An 18678-nucleotide genomic window follows, 5' to 3' on the forward strand; every position below is an offset into this window, starting at 1 on the left:
TTGGGGGCTTTCTGCCTCAGAGGAGTGTTTGGAATTCTAGGGCTAACACTGCATAGAGAGATGCTCCCATCCTGTAAAATCAGGGAGCCCAGGGTCAGTGTGATGTGTGTTAACCTTTTATGAAGCCTCCCATGTCCTCCAAGCTCTGTGGAGCCCCTGGATGGTCTGTGGATGTCTGCAGGTTGCAGCAAACATTTGGGAAAAGACTACCCCGTGAGCTGGTGAATGGACACCCTACCCCGTGAGGGGGTGAATGGACACCCTTGCTGGAGAGGCTTTTTGACATTTTATGGAGCATCTGTAGAACTCAGATGAAATTTCTGATTCTCTGTCCTGCTCTACCCTACACACTATCTAAATGTTTGCCAACAGTACAGGGGACCTTTCCTTCCAACATCAATGACCTCCCAATGCTTGGGGGAATAGACAGTGCTTTAGTGACTTTTTTTCCCTTTTTTTGTTCTCATTACTGAACAAACTCAGTGAGGTTTGCACTGCCCTTGTTGTAGTCAGTGGTTTAGGATGGGTGAGCTGGTGTGTGTGACATGCACCCACAGGCTCTGGCTGATGTCAGGTATTACACTGCCACCTAATGCTCAGATACAGGCTTTTATTCCAAGAGCTGAAGAGATAATTTCTGCCTTTGCCTTGACCCACAGGACCAGTGTCCATCCTGGCTAAATGGGCAAGGCAGAAGGATGAACTGGGTGTGATGCTGTTTGAGCCTGTGCTGGGAATCTCTAACCAGGCTGGGCTGGAGGCAAGGTGAGGGTCTTGGAGGGGCTGTTGGGCTGGGGTGGTAATGCCCACTGTCTTGAGCTGGGATTTGAATTGGATGAACCACAGCTGCAAGCTGGGACAGAGATTTCTTTTGCATGAACTCCACAGAGCTGGTCCCAGATAGAAGCAATCTCTTTAGCACCCTGCAGGGTGGGTGCTTAGGCTACTGGAGCAGGGGGCACCTCCCAGCTCTGCCAGGCAGGTTCCCCCAGCCTCAGGGCACCCTCCTGCCAACCAGGGCAGTGTCTGCCTGTACCCTGCTGCCAGGCCCCCCATCACAGCTGAGCTCCCCCCACCAGAGCCAAGGTGTTCCCATTTCTGCTGAACTCAGCTGCTGTCACAGGGAGCTGCAGTGTGTGCCAGCAGCACTGTGTCCCATCATGGAGAGTCTCTGCACTGCCCCACAGCACCTGCAGGCACCAAAGCATCTGTAAGCAGAGGAGATGTTTCTGTTTTCCCTCCTGCTCAGAGGGGCAGTGGCCACACGATGGCAGAGTTATTTGTGTCCTGTTCTGCTCAGCTCTGCCCTCCAGCACCTCCCGGCTGCAATGTTCAGCTGCCTGCAGTTTGCAATTAATCCCAGAGCGTGTGGATCTGGTGAGCTCCAGAAACGTGCAATGCTCATGTTTTCAGCCCCTCATGGCATGTCACCTGTCCCAAAGCCCCCCCAAGCCTCACCTTTCGCCCAGGTACCAGTCAGGGCAGTGGCAGGAGTAGCCGGTGGCCGAGAGGGTGCAGGTTCCCCCGTGCAGGCAGGGCTTGGACTCGCAGGGACTGTCTCCAAGCTCACAGTGCTCACCAGAGAACAGCCCGGGGCAGATGCAGGTGTAACCTGGAGAGGATGAGAGTGAACATACCCTTGTGGAAAAATGGGCAAGAACAGAGAGGAGCAGAGCCTGGTGCTGATGGCCCCCACAGTGGGCTCGCACAGCTACCCAAGCGCAGGAATTTGCTGCTGCAGCAGATGCTGTGGGACACCCAGGCCATCCCTGGAGGCCTGGGGGTTCATTACAGGACCTGCCATGGTTGCTGGAGGCTGGGTGGCCACTCTGGAGCAACAGAGTGACACTAGGGAGCTGTTTGAGCAACAAGTCAAGCCCGTCCTCTCCTGACACAGATCAGGGCATAGCTTTCTTCCATGGAGAAGATGAGGGACAAATCTGGGATAAAGGAAGGGGAACTTGGCTGGCTGATTCACAGTTTCTGACTCTGTTCAGTGCAATCCCCTGTAATTTGTTGTTCTCAGGAGTCTTCGGTCCTGCGAGTTCTCGTGGTATGAAGTGCCTGTCTCAACATGCCGAGTTTCTCTGCTTGCAGGAGAGTCTGCTCACAGAGAGAGAGAAACCCAGCACAGCCAGGGATTCGCAGGGGGCTCCTGCTGTTTGTGCTTTTGGGTGCTGTTTAGCATAGTCCTAAGCACGGCAATGTCCCTGGCTGTGCTGAGCTCCTGCTCGTCACCTGGCTGGTGCTGCTGTGCAGGGAATTCAGTTTCCACCTTGCAGCACTTGCAAAAGACTTGAAAAGTCTTTGCTACTCATCCACAAGCTGAACAACCCTCCTTTAGAGCACGGGGCAAACAATCTGGGCCTGTTCCCACATGTGTGTCAGGGGCTGTACCAGAAGGACGTGCTGCCACTGGTGCAGCAGGTGCTGGACATTGCCCACAGGGCTGTGTGTGCGCAAACACATGTCCTGGATGTGGGGCTCACTTGTGTTTGCGGTCCTGGGGTGGTGCTGGGCTGGCCTGGGTCCTCTCCCCACAGCTGTGTTCTCACACGGCCACGTGGTTCCCCAGGCTGGCTCCCACAGACGAGTCCCTGCCTGTGCTGGAATCCCACGCCTGAGATCCCTGGGCACAGCTCCGCATGAACTCGTGCTGCCTGCCCAGGGTCCCCAGGACGGGGCCCATGGCACCCAGGGAACCAGGATAACCTCACAAATAAACACTCTGGGGCAATCCTTCCCTGCAGCAGTGCCCTGCCTGGGGCCATGGCCCACAGGCTCTTTCCTGGTCAGCTGGGCCATCTGCAGGAGACACTGTTCTTCATCCTGGAAGGAAACTAGGGAAGGGTGCTGGATGATCATTAGGTTATTACTGAGGGAGTGATTTTTCACCTCCCCCTCCCACTGTATTCTCTCTGCAATGAAAGCAGGGGATGCCTTGACTTAGACCAGAGATGTGTTTTTCCCTCCTGGGTTTTGAGCCCCTTCCAGCCCAGCCAGAGAGGTTTTCTGTGCAGAGGGTCTGAAGGCTGAGGTGTGAGTGCCAGCCAGACTAACTGTTCTGTACATTTACACCTGATGTCAAACAAGTTCACCTGAAGCAGGCAGCTGCTGAGTCGACAGGGCTGGGAATCTTGTTCCCAGAGGCAGCGGGCAGGGCAGGAGAAGGTGGTGCCTCCTCTGTCCTCACTTGCTCGCCAGGCAGGGTGTGCTTTGGCAAGGGCCCCAAAGAGCTGCAGGAGCAGCTTCTGCCCCACACAGCAGCGTGGGAAGTGCCCCACTGCCCCTCGGAGGGGCTGAGGCACAGGCAGTACCTACCATCTCACAGATGGGGTGTTATGGGGTGCAGCCCTGCGGTGCTGGCAGCTACAGCCAGTTGTAGGGCAGTGACACACGGGTGGACATCACTGGGAGCAGCTCCTCTGCTCATACATAGCCCCTGTCCGTGTGATACAGCTCACTGCAAGGAGCCCCTCTGATGGCAGGAACGGGGCAGCAGGGACACTGCCTGGGGCAGAGCCTGTATCAAACCTCTTTTGGGTGTGTGCACCCCACGTTAGCCTGGGACTCTTGGATTTGAGCTTACGGTTTTCCCATATCCCTTTGCATAGCCCTGGGGAGTCGCTCATTGCAGTGGGAAGAGACCAAGACCTTGGCTTGTTTCTGCCCAGATACCATCACCACATGATCCCATCTTGCCCTATTTCAGCCTTGTTAACAGCTCCTTAAGCAAAAAGGATGCAGAGGGGTGGGTGGAATCTCTATATGCATTCGAGTTTTTTGGCAACACTCTGCTCTCCTATGTCATGCACACTCCTTAGAAACACCTTCCTGCCCTCTGGGCCCACGGTCCACTGGTGAGAGCCAGGATGATGATCTCACACCCTGCAGCTGCTGCTGCACTGAGTCACCTGAGGTCCCCTGGGACAGAGGATCTCTGCTTCCCCTCTGGAACAGCACCTCCACAGGGGTGAATAAAGTTGCTGCTCTTTCCCCCCCCTCACTGCTCTCCTGCAGCTCTGTGTGGGATGTTCACATACCTCCTCCGTGAGTTTCGGAGCACATCCCGTTGTTGAGGCAAGGGTTGCTGCTGCAGGCACCGGTGGGGGAGCAGCACTGCCTTATCCCCACCTGCTCCAAGACTTCCTTCGACTGCCCTTTCCCGGGAAGGAGAACCACTTCTCTGCCGTTGACTGCAACCACGTCCAGGCAGCCCCTGAACCCCCGTGTGACTCTCTGGGACTGCAGCGACTGCCGGAGGCCCCCAAAAACCAGGTCTCGTCTGCCCTGGGAGCCACTGCAGGTGCCTGGCAGCTGCAGAGAGGCGTTGCCCAGGCCGTCGACGAGCAGGCGGACGGAAGTGTTCTTCACCTCCAGGAACACCGAGTGCCACTCGCCGTCGCTCACGAAGCGTGAGGAGGAGAGGTTCCCAGAGGAGCTCCCCTGGCAGCTGTAGCTGAGGTGAGGCACTCCATTAACCACCTGTAAAACACAGAAGTCACAGGTAGCTGTGACACAGGTGGCTGCTGTTTCTGAAGGGTTTCAGCATTTCTCCTGCTGCTTGTTCCCCTCTCTCCTGGCCTTCACATTGACAGTTGAGATTACTCCCAATTTTCCGCTTCCAAGAAGTACCAAATGCAGCCCCTTTCACCTTTTTTAACCTATGCCTGGATCAATTAAGTGACTGAAACTCCTTTATTTTGCAAAACACCTTCATCTCTCTGGCACAATTTCACGTGTGGTCCTGCCTGGCAGCCTTTGACCAGCATGCAAGGAGGGAAGCCCATCTTTCCATGTAATAGAGCCATGGGATCATACAGCTACTGCTGCAGCTGCTTGCCCTTTCTCCCACCTTCCTGAGCCTGATCAGAGCCTGGCACTCAGACTATCCATAAGTGCATCATCAGTCACAGATGGACTCCTGTTCTGGGCCACATGGCTTTTGTTCTGTTCTCACTGTCTCACTATTAATGGTGGGGAAGGCGCTGGAGCAGTTGCCCCTTTGGCAGGGGTGAGGGTGGTGAAAGAATCTTATTGAGGAGAAGCACTGGCAGCTTTCTCTGGAGGAAAAAAGAAAATTTGGGAGGCAGAGAAAGGAATTACTGTTGTACCCATCTAGAAAACCAGGCCAAAGTTACTGATATGTGCTGCAATCCAATCCTTGATCTCCACCAGACTGGAGAGAGGCAAGGAACTGAGCTGCTAAAAGTGAACCACACCAACATCCTCTGCATTAAATTGGGACTGAGAAATTCCTATTTCTGGCCCAATATTAATCTTTAAAAGTCATGTAGGATAGAGAAAGGAAAAGTTAGTTGTGTTGTTTCAGGGTGAAGTCAGGGTTAAACCCCTTTTTCACCTTTATCTCCACAGTGCTTTGTTGATAAAACCTGTCTCACAGAAGCCAGAAACCTACGGAAAAGGAGAAAAGAGATGGAATGAGGAGCTGGTGGGAAACCTGCAGAGCCTGCTGTGTAACATCAATCAATTCATCCCAGGCAGGAGAGATGTCCTTGGGGGACATCAGAGACAGCAAGGAGGGTTTGGTTCTTGGAAGGAGTTAGGACAGCAGGAATGATTATGGGCTACAGTGACTCTAGAGAAACCACACACAATATGAAGGGGCTACTCTGCAGCAGAGCAGGACAACAGCTAACTCTTAGAGAAGTCCACGGTATAAAAAATACCAGTGGGAGGAAAGAGCAACTGCTGAAGGAAGAAAGAACAAGAAGCAGCTGGCACATGGCATGGAAGGGCCTCAGGGCAACACATGTGTAAATCCCTTTGCACAACTGGCAAGCACACCAGAGAACTTTGTCACTTCACTTCATCTGCAGGAACATGATTTCTCTTCAGATGGGTCTGTAGATTTGGCTTATCAATTTCTGGGGCTGGGAGACAGCTGAGAACTCGATTCCCTGGAGCAAGAACTGACACACTGCCAAGCCTTTCCCAGCTTGCCTGGTCTGCCAATCTCTTCCTGCAACCTAATTCTGAACATCAGGAGAGCTTAGAGACTGGAAAAGTGATGATACTCATAATCTTGGGAGAGCTCACCCTCTTAATCAAAACTACAAACCATCACTTATGGTCCTTTCAAGGTTTTGGCTCCTATCTGGAGTACTTGAGTCTACAAAGTTTAAAATCTCGAGGGAGTCCTTCAATTTTATCAGGCCAGGTGGTTTAGAAACCTTTTTATCCCTAAGATATTGCTAATAAAGTGATCCAGGAAATAAATGATTCACAGGTGCTTTTATGGAGGAGGGTTTATGAATGTTTCCTATTGAAAAGATTGTGGAGACAAGCTTGGGCACAGGAGATCATGGGCTCACTGAATTCCACCAATAATGAGCCTTTTCTCTCTTGACTCCCTGTGCTGGCCTGGATCAGTGGAGTTTCTTGCCATCTTGAACTTCCTAAGCACCACGTAAAGTGCTGGATTTCTTCTGATGAACTCTTTGACTCTCCTTCCCAGAGGTGAGGTAGAAAGCATGAGACCCTTCATAAGAAGTTTTTCTCACTGGCCCTTTACAGTTCAGTCTCATGTCACTCTCAGAGATGGGTGCAGGACACATGGATGATATTTCTCTGCTCCTGCTCTTTAGGAGTGATGGCTGTGGCAGCAGGAGCTTGAAATATGTGCAAAAGGCATGTGCGTGGGGGTTGGCTAGCTCCCTGTCTGTGTGCGTCTTTTGTAACTGTGGAAAGATGGAACAAGAGGAAGAAGGGGTTGTGAAACTATGAGAAGGGATGGGGAAATCCAAGGACAGGATGAACACTTCCAGGTAGGTTGCAGTGTATAGATCTCAACGTGATCAGTTGGACAAATCTCAAGGATAAATCTCTGTAAGCTGGTAAGCATGCCCTGTGATCTTAGTCTGAATTCAGTTGATGAGGAATACATAAAAGAGCTTTCCTTAGTCATCTGCTGCCTTCCTTCTGTTGCCAAAGTGGAATAGGGAGATGATCTTTGAATGCTTCGGTAAGTTCAGTGTTCAGTTGAAGGGAGGAGAGTAATCAGAATGAAATATTCCTGTCTCTGCAGGTGTCTAAAACAGTGAAACCATCTGAAGAAAGTGGCTGAAAAGAGGAGGGTGCATGTGTAAAATAGAATTTAGGATTCCTGTTCTGTCTTTAATCTGAGCTACGGGAGAAAGTTTGCCCTTTGCTGAAGTAGAAACAAACTGGTTTGTTCTGTCCATTATTGTAAAGGACCTTTAATCTGAGCTATGGGAGAAAGTTTGCCCTTTGCTGAAGTAGAAACAAATTGGTTTGTGGACAACTCCACCTGATAAATTCTTTGTCCTGAGAGGTGAGATGCAAGAGAGGAATGAAGAAACAAGAATGAAAGTGATGTAGACCTGCTATGGGTGTCTTATGACTTCACCAGAAGTCACACAAGAGACCAACACATGCACTTACATGTACAGAGGATGATTTCCCATTGTGGTTGCAGCAATTGCCAAACTGTGCTTGGCTCTCATTTGGTCTTTCCAAGTCTTGTATTTCACCAATTACTAAGGGTACATATTTTTGCATATTCTTTCTGTGATTCCCTTCCCCGACAGAGTAAAACTTTTGTAGCTGTGGAGAGAAATCCCCCTGCACTGCCAAACCCACCTCCAGAGTGGCGTGGTCAGTCCCGTTGGCGTGGAACACGACTGCGTGATGCTGGTGGGTCTTGAGGCGAAAGTGCATGTGCCAGGAGCCAACCTGGGAGTGCTGGTACCAAATGTAGCTGTGGCCCCCAAACCTCACAGCCGTTCCTGAAAGGAAAATGAAAGAAAGGTCTCATCTCTGTGGCACTTTGAGGCTATGGACTGTATTAAGCCTCGCCTCTTTTGCTAGCCTCATGCCACAGCTGTCCAGGAGCAGTTCTATCCACAGCAACCCATGGATCCCTACACTGCAACTCCCACAGCCTCACCAGGAACTCCCAGTATTTCTTCTATGCACTCAACTGTGAAGCAACTCTGAAATATCAGCCTGGCTATTTCTGTCCTTCAAAGTGCCCTCAGTGTGGTCTACAACACCCTTGAATTTCTCCATCCTTAGTACGTTTTTATACTACTCTGTGGTATCCCCTTACATTCCTTCCCTAGTGTTACTAATCCTTGCTCCCTCCAATTATTTCTTGAAGTATCCTAGAGCCAGTGTAACAAATATACTTTATTTGGCTTTCCTCAAATTTATCAGTTATTCTGTGCTCTGCCAGGTCCAGGATCAACACATGAGATCACAGATAAAAAATTCTGATCACTGACCTTCATTTCCTGCTAAGTATGAGCGACTTTCCTCAATCAGAGAGACAGATGTTGCTGTTATTAAATGCTACAGGAGATCAATTTTAAAAAACGGACTGTATGAAACTTTCAGATTCTAAAGTCTTTGAAGTTGTGGGCAGAACTGTTGGTCACTGGGCAACAAAATTCCATGGAAAATCCAGATGCTCTATGTTGTGTTTTCTGAGAGAAAACACAACATGCCCAGGTTTATAGGGTCAGATGCTGCCAGAAAGGATTGCTCACCATTGCACGAGCAGATCTGCTCCAGGCTGTGCCGTGGGGTGAGGACGCTGAGCCGGGCAGTGCTGTACGTGGACATCATGCCTGGGTCCAGCTGGATGGTCTCCCTGCAGACACGGTGGGCACAGTCTGACCCGTGACAGGGCACATGGATCGCTTTCTTCATCCGGAGCCCGACGAGCTGGTCCATCTCCCCAGCTGACCCAGTGAGCTTGCTGGCCAGCACCCGCGGCTCGTACAAGGAGCCGTGTGGCTCTCCAACAGCCAGGAGCAGATCCACTCCATCAGAGGCAGCTGCAGGCTGCAGGCTGGCCATGTGGATGTTCTGGCGCCGGGTGACAAGGATGTTCCCCAGAAATCTCTGCAGGTTGCGCCAGTGGTCCCCCACAAACTCCTCGGGGGAGAGGTGTCGGAAGTGCAGCACCACGGCCTTGTCCAAGGCCTCCTGCGTGAAGCACCACACGTGGACGCTGACGCTCGTGGTGGCTGTGAATGTTCCATCACTCACTGTCACATTCAGAAGGTAATGGCCATGGGGGAGCTTGCCCCCAGCAATGATCTTCCCATCTGCAGCCCCGACAGAGAAGAGCCCCTCCTTGGGCACCTGTGCCGCCAGAGTGTACACCAGCGTGTCGTGGGGGTCCCGGTCCGTGGCATGGATCTTGCCCAGAACGCCACCTCGGAAGGCCTCCTCGTTGGTGGTGATGAATATTTCCAGGGGAAGGGCTGAGGGGGCGTATTGGCTCTGCTCAGTCACTTGGATATTTATAAATGCAGACGAGGAGAGGGGAGGGATGCCGCTGTCGGAGACCTGGCAAGGAAAAGAGAGGGATCTGTTACAGCCACACGCGGACTTACTGTCACCTCAGCTGACTGGTGAGGTCTTCAAAGGAGAGTGCCTTTCAGGGAGCAGAGAGTGGAAGCTCTCAGGCAGCAGGCTGGGAGTGAAGAAGGAATGGGAAAAACTGGCAGCAGTGTTGGAGCTCTGCCTGGAGAAGGCCCTAGGGAAAAGGGCAGCATCCCTTCCTTAGGGAAGGATGGAGGAGACTGATGAGGCCTTGGAGACTGATTGAGGCCTTCTGCTAGTGGTGGGGTCACGCTCACTTCCCTGTACATTCAGCTGAGGCACCTCTGAGTGGCTCTGAATTCCTGAGGGTTAATAATTTTTTGTGATGTTGCCAATCTTTGTGGTTCCACATGAAACTGAGTGTAGGGAGATGTAAAGCAGTTACGTACATCAACACACTCACTCACCCTCCAGGCTGTGTAAGCCCCTGTCCCACCTCTGACAATGTCTGTCTAGCATTGAGTCAAGGAACCTCAAACAGAAAAATGCGAATAATCAGATTATGGGATAAATTTCTCCCTAATGCTAAGCAGTTAGAGGTTGAGGTTTGTAATATAATAGTACTCAGCTTTACAACAATTGCCATTACTGAAGAAGTATGTACTTTACATGTTATTATCCTTTTGTTTGTAATGGACTATCCCTACTGATAATGTGGAAAAATAATGAATTCATTCTGCAACAGTAGAAATCCTTTTTGAAGAGGAACTGAAACCACTTCTTAAATGACAAGGATAATTAGAGAAAGCTTGTAGGACCAGATCCAGGTCTCACTTTAAATTGGAATTCACTAGAATGATTATGGGGAAAGCATCTGTCTAAGGAAACTGCTGACAGAGTATTGTTCGTGATCATATTATCTGATTTTATCAACACAGAAGCTGGCCCCCTGCTTCTTGTGGGCAGACTGTGTGGAGAAATGAGCTCTGCAGCTGGCTCCAAGCTGCAAAATTTGTGCCTGGATTGGATTTCTTCAAAGCCAGAGATGTTTTCATTTAGCTGGGCCATGCTAATCGCATTTTACTGCTACTTAAGCTAGCTGGGTAATTCAGACACCAGGACAGTAACACAGGCTCTACCTGCACTTGCAATAGGTACTGTTCTTTCACTCTTCTGTTCAGGACAGACGATGTCACCAGCAGACCATTTTGGGTGACTTCAAAGGCTTTCCCATCATTGCCCTGGGTGATCTGGAATGAGTATGGTGGTCCATTTTCTGGAGAGTCTCTGTCGCTCATAATCAGTTCCAGGACACTTGTCCCCACGGGAGCATTCTCCTGAAATGGGGAAAGATGCTATTGGAGGAAGGCAAGCAAAGAGAAATGGCCCAGGGGAACCCACAGTGCCCCAGGAGCTGCTGGATCAGGAACAGAAAAACAAATCCCACCCCTGCCCTAGAACACACAGAGCACAAAGCAGCAACGTGATTCATCACTGTCTCTCCACTTTACTCCAACAGCAGCCTAGGAATGAGTTCCTCAGTGCAATGAGAGGGACTGGGAGAACAAACTGTCTCCTGGCTTACCTGCACCACCACACTGTAGTTGAGCTGGAAGAAGCGAGGAGGGTTGTCATTGACATCAGACACATGGACGTGCACAGGGACATCGCTGAACTGAGCAGGGTGGCCGTTGTCAGTGGCTCGAACTGTCAGTGAATAACTGGGGATCTGGAGGGTTTGTAGTGCAGGATTACTTGGAGAAATGGCAGAATGGTGGCTTTGCCACATTGAAATTTTATTCTGCTGCAGCTTGATGAAATGCCCAAGGTGATGCACCATGGCCACAACAGCTTTGCCTTTCGCTAAGGCTCTCCATCCATAAATCTCACCAAAAGCTCACTGCTGAACTAAATCAGCCTCACAACAGTTGCAGAAAAGAGAAACAACTTGGCAAATGTGGATGAAATAAAGCTGGGCAAACACCTGTCAACAGTGGTTTAAGAACCATAGAATCACAGAATAAGCTGAGCTGTAAGGGACCAACCAGGTTCAGCTCCTGCTCCTGTGCAGGACATCCCAAGAATTCCACCATATGCCTCAGAGTGTTGTCCAAAAGCTTCTAAACTCTGGCAGGCTGAGACAAGCTGCTGCTGCTGTTTTATGAATGAGAGATTGTCCAGGTGACCTTTCTCCTCCTCACACCTGTTTTCTCTAATGCAGAGAAGCAGAACCCAACTATGTTGGTTTCCACAACCAACATTCCTAATACTGAGACAAAAATCTCAGAGCTGTGGAAGGTGTCCCTGCCTACAGAAGGGGTAGGAACTAGATGATCCTCAAAGTCCCTTCCAATTCAAACCATTATATGATTCTATACTGCCTTTCCTAAAGCCCAGCCTTCCTATAGCAGTATCTGTCAGTCTAGAAAACAATTAATGCCTTGTCTTTTACCTAAAATATTATGAGTAAACAATTCAGAAACCAGGAGGTAGCTGAGTAAGCTGCTCTCCCTCAGTCTTTTGGGACACAGCTGTTTCAGCCTTCCCATTCTCATTTTCATGAACTCACCTCCTCCCTGTCCAGATGCTTGGCAATGCTGATCTGCCCATTTTTGGGTTGAATGGCAAAGTGTCCCAGTGGGTTCCCTTCCACGATGGAGTATGTGATCTGATTGTTCATGGAGCCATCCAAGTCATCAGCTGACACCTGTTTGACAAAAAAAAACCCTGCTAGGACCCTTGGGCCAAAAAGGAGGCACCATGGAGAAATAGGACCAGTTTGTTATTTAAGGGTATTGATTTGAACTTGCCACAAATGAGGAGGGGGAAGGGAAGGTGGTTCAAATAAGTATCTTCCAATAGATTTTTTTCAAGACAATGTATCTTCCTCAGTGTTCTCCTAGTCCCTTTCCTGACTTTACCACCCCTGTGATGGTAACAGGCTGGACAGGGACTCCACATCACCTTGGACTCTGCTACTCTGCCCAGGGGAACCTCTGCCTTCCCCAGGTAACAAGGGCATTGTCCTTTTTCCGGCATTTTTGTTTTATTGGGATGTTCTCAAAGCTCCTGAGCCCACACTTAATTTTCACTTAAAGGCGTCTTATAAGGCAAAGTGTTCTCCACGTCTGTGGAGTTTCAGGAATTCTGCCAATCATCCTTTTCAAAAGTCATGCTTTAATCTTAGACGCTGAATGTCACAAGCCCACTGAGGTTGCTGTGTCCAAGGAATAGTAAAGAACACAAGAGGAGTGAATATTGCATAGCACAAATAAAGAAGAGGTAAAGGCAGCTGGCCTGGTTCAGTCATACCGTGAGGATGACCTCTCCAATGGCAGCATCCTCCCGAATGTCAGTGAAGTAGGGATCTTGGATGAACTCTGGTGCATGGTCATTAATGTCAGTTATGTTGATCACCACCATGGTCACATCGCTGAGAGAGGCTGAGCCCTTCCTCGTGCCCTCAATGGACAGGTAATACTCGTGACTTGCTTCAAAGTCCAGGCTCCCATTGATGTATAAGGCACCTACATTGAGAGATGGGGAGGAAAGGACAGAAAATACTTCAAATGAATGGCACATGAGATTTCTTGGAATACCGCAGATATGCCAAGGCAACTGCCAAACTGCCAGCTGAAACAGCAGTTGACCTAACTTTGACCCCCTTGATGTGGAAGAATTAGCAGGAGCCTCGTGACCAGAGAGGCTGAGGAGCCATTGATGAGGATGTTACAGCCAGGGCAGAAGGCCATTGCTGATGCAGCCAAGGGCTCGTTTCGGGGAGTTAACAGTGGCCTTCTGATAACAGCTCTTATCACATTGCTGTGCAAACAGAATAGGGCTGTATTTGGCTGGTAATCATGGCTCAACACCTGCCCATGGTTAGGGTCCTATCACTGAGTGCTACTCAATAATGCTGCCTGTTATCCTTTGCTGTAGGTTCCTCATGGGATCTTGATGGAAAGACTTTTTAAATGAAAATACTTTCTCCTGAATTTTGAAGTGGGAAAATTTCCTCATCCTGTTCTCCACGTAACCCTCATTCACATGGACCTGTCTCCAGTCTCAGACACACAGGAGGAATCTTTCCATTAATTTCAGTAAGATTTGGATCACTCCTTAAGTGACTTGGATGGCAAAATTTGAAGTAGAAAACAAGACTGTATTCCCTCCCCTTGTGCTGGGTAAAGACAGAGCTAAGCAGAAGTGGGAGCCAAACGGGGAAGAACCAGAGAAGATGCACACAAAGACATCCTTTGATGTTGGCTCATCCTGGACTTGCTTGGGCACAGGATCATTTTACCTGTGTTTGAGTTGAGCTGAAATTTCCCATGGTCGTTGCCGTTCACAATTTCATACTTGATCTCTGTGTTTTCTGCATTGTCCCTCGTCAGGACTGACAAGTTGAGGACCTCGGTACCAACAGCCACATCTTCCTTCACCATGGCCACGTATTCAGGGGCCAGGAAAACAGGCAGGTACTCATTGAGATCCACAACGGAGACAGTGACAGTGCCGAGGGAAGAGAGGGGCTGTGGGGTGCCCCGGTCGGTGGCACAGACTGTCAGCTCAAAGGCTGAGTGCTGGGAATCCTTCAGAGGCTTTTCCAGCCGGATCACCCCCGTGGTTTCCTCAATTGAAAAGTGTCCATTGGCAGAGTCAGACAGAGAATAGACCACCTCAGCGTTGAGACCTGGAAGGGAAACAGACAGGCTGCAGTAATTCATGGGTAGTGATGCTGCTGGGTTTATTTATTTATAATGCATTAGGATTATATGAATAGAATGATCTTCAATTCCCAGGGAAAACAGAGGCTGTATCAACATCACACCAACATCGAGTGTGCCCCTGCCCATCTGCAGGTTCAGTCATCTAGCCAGCCCTCACCATTACCCACCAGTGTCAGCTGTCTGCATTTACTTGTGTCCCCCATTTTTAATTGCCTTGTTTTCAAAGGTAATTTCTCTTCATACCTGCTTCCAAAGAAGATAAATACGATCTTTCTTCTCTAAATTCAGCCTCTGCTGGACAGGTTTATTGAAAGTTCCTTTCTTAGGAGCCTTACCTATACTTCTGAGAATCTCCTCCTGAGTGTCTTCAGGAGGACCTCTCCATCCATATTACATACCCCACCCATATCTAAAACTCCTTTTTTCCTTTATTGCACTCATTTTCAGTCCCCACCTTTGAACAAGTTTCTGTCCAGTATGATCCCTGTGTCACAGTCTGTGCTGTGTATCACAGGTACAGTTACTGAGCACATTCTCAAAGAAGGTCTGCATGTTTCTACAGATACTGTGCTCCCAACAGGGTCACAAAAATGCTGATGCCAGCCCACTCGTCAAGAACATGTTAGAGATGAGATCCAGGCACATCTTCGCCAAGATTCAATCATCTAAGCCCATTGCTGTAGCACTTCCCTAGGTTTCAAAGGCTTCTATTCAGAATGAAAGATGAACTCTACTAACACATAAATCCCATTCTGACTCACCTTCATCAAGGTCCCTGGCAGCAACCACAGCGATGGGTGTCTTCGTTGTGGTGTTATCAAAGACGGCCACGGCGCAGTGGCTGGGGAAGAACCTTGGTGCGTTGTCATTGGTGTCCTCAACGATCAGTGTCACATCAGCCTGGCAGGAGCGGCCCCCGCCGTCAGTGGCTTTGGCTACGAGGTGGTACGTGGGCTTCTGCTCACGGTCCAGGGGTGCAGATGTGGTCAGCTCCCCTGTGGGAAAGAACAGGAGGTGGTCGTGTCTCCAGCAATCACAGCCGCAGCCCACACGACCTCAGAGAGGTTCAGCTGTTTTCCTGGATGAACCGTGGGAGACAGTAATTGAGCTAATAGTGGTGATGTGTCCATGCCACATTGCTCAGGGCTATCCTCGGATCATTGCCAGCCAGGGGCCTGGCAAGGCTTCGCATGGGCAGTCCTGCAAGTTCAGCTGAACTTCATCCAAGGGATGCCATCATGGGATAAAACTGTTCATAAATAAATTGTACTTCTAAACCCCACTGCACTGAGCTTTCTGCAATGCAATGAACCCAAGTGATCCCTAGAACGATCATCAAGTCTGTTTGGGTAAATACACTGCCCAAGACCCGATAAGAGGTGTTTTGGGATTTAGAACTTGTGTCTTTGGCTCAAGCCAAATACTTGCTGCTCTTTCTTCCTTGAGACCTGGCTGCCAGCAATGGTGTCTGCCCTTATTTTAACAGGAAATGAGAGCAAACAGGATGATGTGGAGCTCCCACTCCTCTATGCTGTGGCCATTCCTTCCTAGCTTGGGACAGCTGGAATAAACAGCTCCTTGTGTTGGTTCAGAGGAGGTAAGCGTTGAGCCATGCTGGGAGCTGGCTTTTCTCAGGGGTGGGTGAGGAAGAGGCTACAAGCAGCCCTGCTCTCACCTGTGTGTGGGCCCAGCCGGAACTCCTCCGCGCCGGGGCCGTGCAGGCTGTAGGTTATCTGGGCATTGCTGCCCACGTCGGGGTCGCTCGCTGATATTTTCAAAATTAAAAGACCCGGCCCAGCATCTTCAGAGACTCTCCCAGTGTAGAGCATCTGGCCAGGACAGAAGAAATCATTGGCATCTGAGCTGTCTTCAAAATACCTGTGGTATTCACATTCTCTGAACAGAAAGAGACATAATTCTCTCTCCCAGGATTTTTCCTGGGGAAGGTAGTGAGAAACTCCGAGAAGAAGAGAAAACAATTCTCATCTCTACTTGCTGTTTTTGTTGTTTGGCACATGTGGTACTTGTTATGGAGATTGTTTACTGAGAGTGATTAGTTAATTAGATTCTGCTGACGATTGTTTGGATTGATTGACCTATTAGGTCAAAGCTGTGTTGTGACTGTCTCCAGACAGTCACAGGTTTTCTTTAGTATCTTTGCAGTATAGTACCTCTTTAGTATAGTATTTCTTTAATATAGTATAGTATTAGTGTAATTTAGAATAACTGAATAAAGCTTTTGTTCAGCCTTCTACATCATAGAATCAGAGCAGATTATTCCCTGCATTGGGGTCACCCTGATTCAATAAATACCTCCACCCCCCATGGAAGGAGAACAGACCCACAGAAGCTTCACAGAGGATAAACCCTGTGTTTTATAGGGGAACACAATGTGCCTCCCATTCTTGGCTGCTGGGGTGTGGACTGGGACAAGTGAGCTCATTTCACACAAGCCTTTGAATCTCCTTTGGGAAGTAACCACCTCTGTTCGTTCTCACCACGGGTGACGTCCACACCAGCGATCAGCTCTCTACAGCAACAAACCTCCTGATGGGAATCTCCCAGCTTAGCAGGATATAAAACTCAGTAATTTACATGCCCCTTCCCAGGAGGCTTCCTGGCATTGTTTATCTCCAAAAATTACTCTTCATAATGCTTAGGCTCTCACTTGCTGCTGGCAAACATGCTTGGAGGCTAGATTTAATATTCTTGCTTGACATGCTGCTTAATTAAAATTGTTAAGCATAATCAAAGCAACAGGATCGTGTGAGAAGAATTATGACAAGCCAAATCCTTTAACATGCTCTGCCTGTTCTTTCTTCTTTTCTATTGTGTTCTTTACCTCCCAGGATCTCCCTTTATGCCACTGATGTCCCAAAACAGACATCTTACCTGGCCACACTCAGGGCTGTTGTCATTGATATCCAGTACAAAAATTTCCACTTCAGTGGTAGCCTGAAATTTCCCATCAGAGGCCATAACCTTGAGGAGATATTTCTCTGTATCTTCTCTGTCCAGAGGCTTCTTGGAAGAAATTGTCCATTCGCCCTCAATTTGATCAACAGTGAACTGTCCCAGTACATCTCCTTCTAGAAGGGGGCAGGAAGCAAGTAAAAAAGGCATTTACTAAGTGCTGAAAATCAGAAGGGATAAGGAAAGGGAATATGGGTGTGTCCACTGATGGCTCCTCAGGAGACCTGAAGGACCTGGATGCTCTTAGAGGTCTCTTCCAACCTAAATGATTCCATGAATCTCTGACTCACACTGGTGATGCAGAGGGCACTCGTGGTGCATCCAGCAGGTGAGGAGCTTTTGGTCAACCTCACTGCACAGCTGGGAAATACCCTGCACGTTTTAGTTATTCCCTGTCTGCACATTACAGTGGGAGAAGGAAACAACTGACTGCAGAAAAGTCAGTAATGTTCTGCAGATGTGCATATTCATTGCCTCAAAACCACATTGTCTCACCTTACCAGAGCCTGTCAGTCTTTTTTGTGCATGTTCCTAAAGGGATCCGAGAGTTGTAAACACCCTGCAGACATGGTTTGGATCTTACTGTTATGGTACCATGTGCAGTTGTACTTCCTCTAACCTGTAGTAGTATTTAACATATAGCTTTGTTTTCTGGGGCTACTTTTTGTTTCTGTAAGAGCCAAATGATGAGAGACAGGTAAATCCAGACTAGGCAGGCTCTCTGGTTCACCAGATTCATGCTGCTCCTACTGCTGTTACACACGTTGGATTTGAAATGGGCTGGATGCTGCCATGGGAGAACCCCTCTCTCCTGGGAAGGAGCTGGTGTTCTCTGCTGACCCAGGAGGAAGCACGACAGGCAGTGGGGGTCAGTGAAGAGAGCTGGCTGTGTAATCTGTTTGTGTTGGACTCTGAAGGGTCTCACACAGTGGGATAAATTAAATTCACTCCCTTTCTGCTTTCATTTGTGCTGCAGTGATGAGGTAGTGGAGGCACAATGACACCTGTACTAGCTCTTCTTCTGATGCTGGGAAACACCAGCTCATGCCCCAAATTTAGTTTCTGTGCATTTGAAATCAATGTGGACAGGGGGAAGCAGGGCTCTGTCTCTATCTAATCCTATATTTGGCTGCATTTCCTTGTTTATTTGTAAAGTTTGAGCTGTGTTTGTACGTGCAGAGCAGAGAGCACAAGGTGTCCACACCTAACATAAGTGTGCATCCTCTCAGGTTTAAAGTACTTGGAAGTTACTACTACCTTTAAGATGGCAGAAATGTGAATACATAATGGATTAAATCTTTCCTCCCAAAGGCTTGGAAATACCTAGGCATGCCATAAACCAAATGAAAGTACCAGCATTCCTCCCCTGTTTCAGATGGTTACAATAATAGATAACAGGCTGCAGCATGATCTGGCCTAATGTTTTGACCCTGAAGGGTCCTCATTTGAGCCTGAACAAACATTTTAATTTGAAGGATCTGCCTCAGGTCTTAGAAAGACCCTTTAGGGTCAAAAAAATACCACAAAAGCAAGCTTCTACTTGTGCAGATGCACAACAAACATTCCAGTGTAACTTTTTGTTATTTTACAGCAGTGGTTCATTTTAGCTGGCACATGTGATGTTTCAGGGATGCAAGAGTAATTTTTAGTATTTCTTGTT

The 18678-nt window shown here is 49.0% G+C and overlaps 1 protein-coding gene across 1 annotated transcript in view; it reads right to left on the bottom strand.

The window, feature by feature from the left end:
* Positions 1 to 18678, bottom strand: part of FAT2 (FAT atypical cadherin 2) — a 44771-nt gene that overhangs the window by 3073 nt on the left and 23020 nt on the right. Inside the window, exons 10-21 of the mRNA XM_041481909.1 lie at positions 16938 to 17134; positions 15721 to 15874; positions 14807 to 15040; positions 13619 to 14008; positions 12628 to 12842; positions 11885 to 12022; positions 10901 to 11044; positions 10455 to 10652; positions 8532 to 9339; positions 7624 to 7769; positions 4044 to 4485; positions 1459 to 1612 (exon numbers count right to left, since the gene is read on the bottom strand). Coding sequence (XP_041337843.1) covers positions 1459 to 1612; positions 4044 to 4485; positions 7624 to 7769; positions 8532 to 9339; positions 10455 to 10652; positions 10901 to 11044; positions 11885 to 12022; positions 12628 to 12842; positions 13619 to 14008; positions 14807 to 15040; positions 15721 to 15874; positions 16938 to 17134 — 3220 coding nt within the window. The remainder of the gene's footprint in view (positions 1 to 1458; positions 1613 to 4043; positions 4486 to 7623; positions 7770 to 8531; positions 9340 to 10454; positions 10653 to 10900; positions 11045 to 11884; positions 12023 to 12627; positions 12843 to 13618; positions 14009 to 14806; positions 15041 to 15720; positions 15875 to 16937; positions 17135 to 18678) is intronic.

This window comes from Pyrgilauda ruficollis, unplaced genomic scaffold (genome assembly GCF_017590135.1).
Source record: "Pyrgilauda ruficollis isolate IOZ18807 unplaced genomic scaffold, ASM1759013v1 scaffold57, whole genome shotgun sequence".
Classification (NCBI taxonomy): Eukaryota; Metazoa; Chordata; class Aves; order Passeriformes; family Passeridae; genus Pyrgilauda; species Pyrgilauda ruficollis.